Genomic DNA, 6,000 nt, shown 5'->3' on the forward strand with positions numbered 1-6,000 from the left:
CTGATCCTGGATGTTTCTATCAGGAGCTGAAATGTCAGCAGTGCTGTCCTCCTCTCCAAAACAAACAATTTAAACTGGTAAAAAACACTGAGTAAAGTAGTTTCACATTGCAAATCAGTGTTTCTTCAAACTGTTTGACATGCCGTAGACGGACCAAACAGCCCAGCACTTGCTACTGTGTGCTCACATTTTTGCTCTGGTAACCTGCAATCCAGACGCTCTTATGGGAGTCAAACTTCCACAGAGGTCTCCTCCTCCTCTCCAAAACAGAGCCAAATTGGTAAAAAACAAATGAAAAAAAGCTGTTTCATGTTAAAAACAATCTGGTTTTCTGACCCGTCATCACAAATGGGCTGCTAACGATGGTGGTCGACGTGAAAACACAAAAGACGGAGCTATGAATGGCTCATTATGAGGAAAACACAATGATTTTTATTTTCAGGTTATTATGCATTAAAGAAAACATACTTTTACATTATATTAAATTTCTGTCCACATATCCCCCTAAATCCTACATACTGGACCTTTAATTATGTCAACATATGCACAACACATGTCCAACTGTACCAAAATGACATTTATAATCTCTCTGCCTTCCATTTCTATTAATAACAATGTTTTACAAGTGTTTTTAAAATGTAATATTCAGAGTATCTCAGGTCATCTGGTTGGTCCAAAGCAATGAAAGGATTTAGATTAAAAGGGAGATTTGTAACCTTTGACCACAGCCAGGAGAATATCTCTGTCCGCCCTCTAGTACACTGTATTATCGGCAAAATGGTATTTAAATAATATTTATATATTTTTTTAAACCGTTAGTACAAGAAAAAAAATGTTTTCTTTCTTAAGGCCTCATGAGTAACAGCACATGATGTTTGATGCTCTTATCTGCTTTTAATTGTGTCTCAGGTCCACCAGGTCCAAGGGGCCCCAGAGGTGAGAAGGGTCCCACGGGGCCGGTGGGTGCGGCAGGACAAAAGGGTGACAAAGGAGACAAAGGGATGCCGGGCTTGGTGGGACCTAAAGGGGACAAAGGTGCTCCTGGAATACCAGGTATTCCGGGCCCGAAGGGGGCACCTGGGGCTCGAGGTCTTCCAGGGGCTAAAGGGTCAAGAGGGTCTGGAGGTCGACCTGGAACCCCTGGTGAAAAAGGTGACCCTGGAGCTCTGGGGATTCCAGGTAGAGATGGACTGTCAGGGTTGCCAGGACCACAAGGGCCACAGGGGCCCAGAGGAGCAGCAGGACCTGCAGGGGTCGAGGGGACTCGCGGGCCTGTTGGACCCATCGGCCCTCCAGGTCCTCCAGGGCTTCCAGGGATACCTGCGCCCGTACCTCCAGTTTCAAGGCCCCCTAAGCCCACTCCTCAGCCCGCTAAGGTCCCTGCAACCCCCAGACCACCTCAACCTCCCAAACCAGCTCAACCCCCTAAACCACCTCAGCCCCCCAAACCAGCTCAACCCCCTAAACCACCTCAGCCCCCCAAACCAGCTCAACCCCCCAAACCAGCTCAACCTCCCAAACCAGCAGAGGAACCACAAGGCTCCGTGTCCCAGCAGATCCAGTCCCCTGTCGCCACTACTGCAGCACCTGGTAAGTTAAATGATTACATGAGAGTCGGAAATAGATTTGTGGCCCATTAACTCTTTGAGAACTGAGAAAATTGGTTTGATTTCTTTTAAAAACACAGGAAAAGGCAACAAGCAACTTAACAAGACATGGCCAAAAGATTAGCCAAAAAAATGTGAAAACAAAAACAGGCTACAAGAAAATTACCTAATTTTACATTACGATTAATTATAATAAATAAAACTTCATGGGACATTTTTTCCTGTCTTTTTTTGATATTTTTTGAAATTAATCCCTCCCTCATTTTCAAACAATTTTAAAAATTATTTTCTTATCACATTTTACCCACTTTTACAAATTTTTGGCCATTTCTTGCCAAGTTGGACATTGCTTTTTTCCCTGTGTTATACAAAAAGGGTTTAAAGGGTTAAGTGTGCTTTTACTTACATTGTTTACTGTAATATTCTGTTTATGATCATTTCAGGTTGCCCACCTGAGTTCACAAAATTTGAAAACAACTGCTATTACTTCTCCTCTGGTTCTCAGAGGCTCAACTTTGACGAGGCCTCCCAGTTTTGTGCCAACATTTCATCTCAAATGCTCATTATAACCAACAATGAGGAACAGGTAAATTAAATTAGACCCTCCAAGTTACTTGAAGGGACAGTTGCGTTTTTAAAGTGAGGTTGTACGGAGTTCCTTTCCATAGACAATATATTATGTACAGTAATGTCAGACATGGAAGCTAAGTAATGTTCAGCTGTGAAGGGGACAGCAGCTAAATGTATTTTAGCCACCAGAAAAACAAAAAACAATATCAGTTTAAGTGTACGGTTTATTTAAAATATTTTCACTGCTTTACCTGTAATCTCAGAAAGTGATTTCCATCAAATAAAACCATCAGATCGCTCTCTTCAAAGTCAGACTCCATTGAGAAAACCAGTGATTTTACCTCACTGAACACAGGAGCTGGTGGGCTACCACTGTCTGGATCAGTTAGTCAGTTTGTGTTATTGTGTAACTTTGGTTTTAAAAAGGTTAGTTCAGATTCACTTAAGTCACACAATAACACAAACTAAATAACTTGTTGAGGCAGCAGGAGATCAGTTCTCAGTTACTATGGATGAGTACCTCATACAACCCCACTTTAAAAATCCAAGCTGTCCCTTTAAATAAATTCACTGACTTTAAAGAATTAAACTATTTTATAAAATGACTTAAAATCTGATTTTTTTTGTTCTTTTATCCATAGCAATTTGTGAGAACTGCAATTGCAGGAAAAGGATATTTCTGGCTGGGCCTAACTGACAGGGAGGAGGAAAATGTCTGGAAATGGGTGGATGGAACCCTGCCTGTTTTCACGTGAGAAAAACTGACTTTTTTTTTTTTTTATCTGTTATTAAGGGTCCCATCTTGGAAAAAGTCAGATTTTAATGTATTTTTTATTACAGAGGAGGTATAGGTGTTGTATAATCACTGTAAAAGCATCAAAATGCTCAATCCACAGAGAAACACACACTGTCCATATTCAGAAAGTGCAACTTTAAACAAGCCGTCAGAACTTCCATGAAGTTGTGATGTCACAATTATGCTATAAATGGTCGAAAGTGCCGCTACAGGACCATTACTGTCACTCCCCGGCTGTAACGACAGTGCAGAGACACAGAGAGTGCAGATGTGTAAGACTCTTTGTGTGGGGGGGACTAAAGAGACAGGCGCTAAAATGAAGCGTTTCAGACAGACAGTGAGTAGAGATATATTTGGGCCGATAGTATGAGGAAAATAAGTGTTTTTTTGAACATTAAAGAATGTAAACATGTTTCAGTAGAAACCCAAAATACAAGTATAAAGCTGAAAATGAGCATTATATGGGACCTTTAAGCAGTTTAAGTGATTTCTGAAAATCCTTTGTTTCATTCTGTTCAGAACAACATGATTCTGTAAATTTAAACAACAAACACCTTGTATGATGCTTAAACTTTAAAATATACTGTTCATGTCGTTGCTATCAGGAAGTGGAAGCCTGGCCAGCCTGATAACTGGACCCATGGTCATGAAGATGGCGAGGACTGTGCTGGCCTCATCCATAATGCCAACTGGAATGATTTCTACTGCACTGACCGCATTGGTTTCATCTGTGAACAGGCCTCTGACTGTCAGTACCTTCTATATTTTTTTTAATTTTGAAATATCCTATTTGTGTGTTTGTGTGCACATTTGGGTGGGTGTTCTTAAGTATACAGCTAGCACGAGTCTATAAATAACTTAATTTGCAAGAAATCCAATATAAAGACCAAAACCAACAATGTGGTGTATATCAATATTATCAGCTTTCCTACTCAACCTGTGCGACTCAACCCTAAGTCTCTTCACACCTACTCAAGATGTTAATCCTCTAAAAAAAAAAAAAAAAGAGCTGTACATATATAATTTCTGGATCCACTGTAGTTCTTTTGCAAATTTTACTAAAATAGGAGTAAATTGTGTATTTGTTGGTAACTATTTAGTGTTGTAGATTTATGCAAATTTGGTGCTCTAGTGAGAATGAGGCACCATGATGGTATAAATGGGATTTACTGTATATACATATATATATTTGGTTCTCGTTACAGGATATCTCAAGAGTACCTTGAGGGAGTTTCCTTGAATTTGGCCCAAACATCCACTTGGACTAATTGTTGAACTGATAAGAATTTGTTCGTCAAAGTTCAAAGGTCAAAGTCACTATGACCTCAGAAAATATGTTTTTGGCCATAACTCAAGAATTAATATGCTAATTATGACAACATTTTTACACAAATGTCTGATAGGGTAAAATATTGAAATTTTACATCCAAAAGGTCAAAGGTCAACTTCACAGTAGCACCATAATATTCTGCAAAAACACTTTCCTGGCCATTATTCAGTGTCACATTTAGTCAGATACTGAATTGGTGACACTAATCTTGAGTGTCCACTGTAAAATATGCTGACTGAATCAGGGGAGTTCATCATTATATTAATGTTGCATATGACCATATTTAGTTGTGTTATTAGCGTTACTATAACTGTTACTGTAACAGTCTATAAAGCACTTTATAAAGATGTTAAGTGTTTTGTTTTTGTTGTTGTCTTCACAGCGAAAGTACCAGTTTTATAGCATCCATCCAAGACAGTGTGAACTGTCTCTGGGAGAAAGGTGAAGAGGCTGAAGTTTAGGATAATGAAGGACATAAGGAGGAGCTCTAGATGACTAGAGGACTCTGATAACGCCAGCTCAGTCAAGCATCACTGAGACTCGGACTGATCTTTGTGTCAAAGGCACTTTACAACACAGTATGGTGTAAAAGACAGAGCATGCACGGAGCCAGCCCTCTATTGTATTGATTTAGTATTTGTACTGAAGGAAAAATGAGAATGTAGGGATTTATTTTGGCTGTACCAAGTCATTCTTTAGGGCAGCCGCTTGTTGTACAGGTGCATCTGTAAATAATGTTTCACATTGGATACATTGTTTTGGGATTGAATTTCACATTGTGTTATTTCTTGGCAGACTTTTTAATCTTTACACTTACAAAAAAATCTATATCAGAGGATTATGTTAATACAATGGAACTATTTTTATACTGTCAGAAGCTTAGAAATAAGCTCCTAGGAAAATTATGAGCACTGCCTCACCATCAGCAAATGACTGCAAACTCAGATAATCAATAGAAGCAAAGCTAATGTATAAACTGAAGTGTCAATGTCATTTTTTTTGAGAATAGATGCTCAGTGTGAGCAGTGCTGCTGTTTTATGAAGGACAGGATTTCTTAAGCTTAAAACTGCCAGTACGAGTTTTATACACTTTGAGTCACACATTAACAATATGTACATTTTTTTGTAATGTAGCCATCGTACAATGATTTATTCATTATGCCAAATATGTGAAATATGTTACATGTTTATAATTTGCATAATCAGCTGTTATTTTTGTATAATTGATGTTTACTGATTCATATAATACTTAAGGACTGAGTAGCATTTTGTAATCTGGCTCAACTCTCATTATGCCTTAATTAAATTACCATGTTCCTATGGATCACAATAAACTGGGAAAAAAACTGTGTGGGAGGTCCATGATTTTTTTGTCCTATTGAATATTGTAATAAATTAATCTAGGTAATAGGGCATGAAAGCCACTATTTGATATAGTACTGATATCAGGCTCACATACATTTGCATCCTTTTATTTTATTTGTCTTTGTTAACAAAATCAGTGTACAAAAATCAGACATTGGAGCTCAAACAAAACAAGATTAAACAAAATTAAAAATGGCTTTATTTCCATATAGTTAAAGCACTTAAGTATACGTCAATAATTTTTACTACCACCTTGTGATGTAAAAAGGATGGTGAGGGCCATATTGAGAAAAAAAAACAGATTTAAGAATAGTCATATTATAAGAATAAAG

The 6,000-nt window shown here is 38.2% G+C and overlaps 1 protein-coding gene across 4 annotated transcripts in view; it reads left to right on the plus strand.

The window, feature by feature from the left end:
• colec12 (collectin sub-family member 12) overlaps window positions 1–5,652 on the plus strand; it is a 46,977-nt gene extending 41,325 nt beyond the window's left edge. For 3 of the 4 annotated variants that reach the window (XM_088085703.1, XM_088085704.1, XM_088085702.1), the window contains 4 exons: window positions 910–1,590; window positions 2,051–2,193; window positions 2,819–2,928; window positions 3,579–4,659. In XM_088085703.1, coding sequence (XP_087941829.1) covers window positions 910–1,590; window positions 2,051–2,193; window positions 2,819–2,928; window positions 3,579–3,747 — 1,103 coding nt within the window. In that variant the 3' untranslated portion in view covers window positions 3,748–4,659. Of the gene's footprint in view, window positions 1–909; window positions 1,591–2,050; window positions 2,194–2,818; window positions 2,929–3,578; window positions 4,660–4,685 lie in introns of those variants that run through there. The other variant, XM_088085705.1, reaches the window with a different exon arrangement.
• Window positions 5,653–6,000: the final 348 nt, after the last annotated feature.

Source organism: Plectropomus leopardus, chromosome 12, assembly GCF_026936395.1.
Source record: "Plectropomus leopardus strain MGB_pleo_1.0 chromosome 12, ASM2693639v1, whole genome shotgun sequence".
NCBI classification, from domain to species: Eukaryota; Metazoa; Chordata; class Actinopteri; order Perciformes; family Serranidae; genus Plectropomus; species Plectropomus leopardus.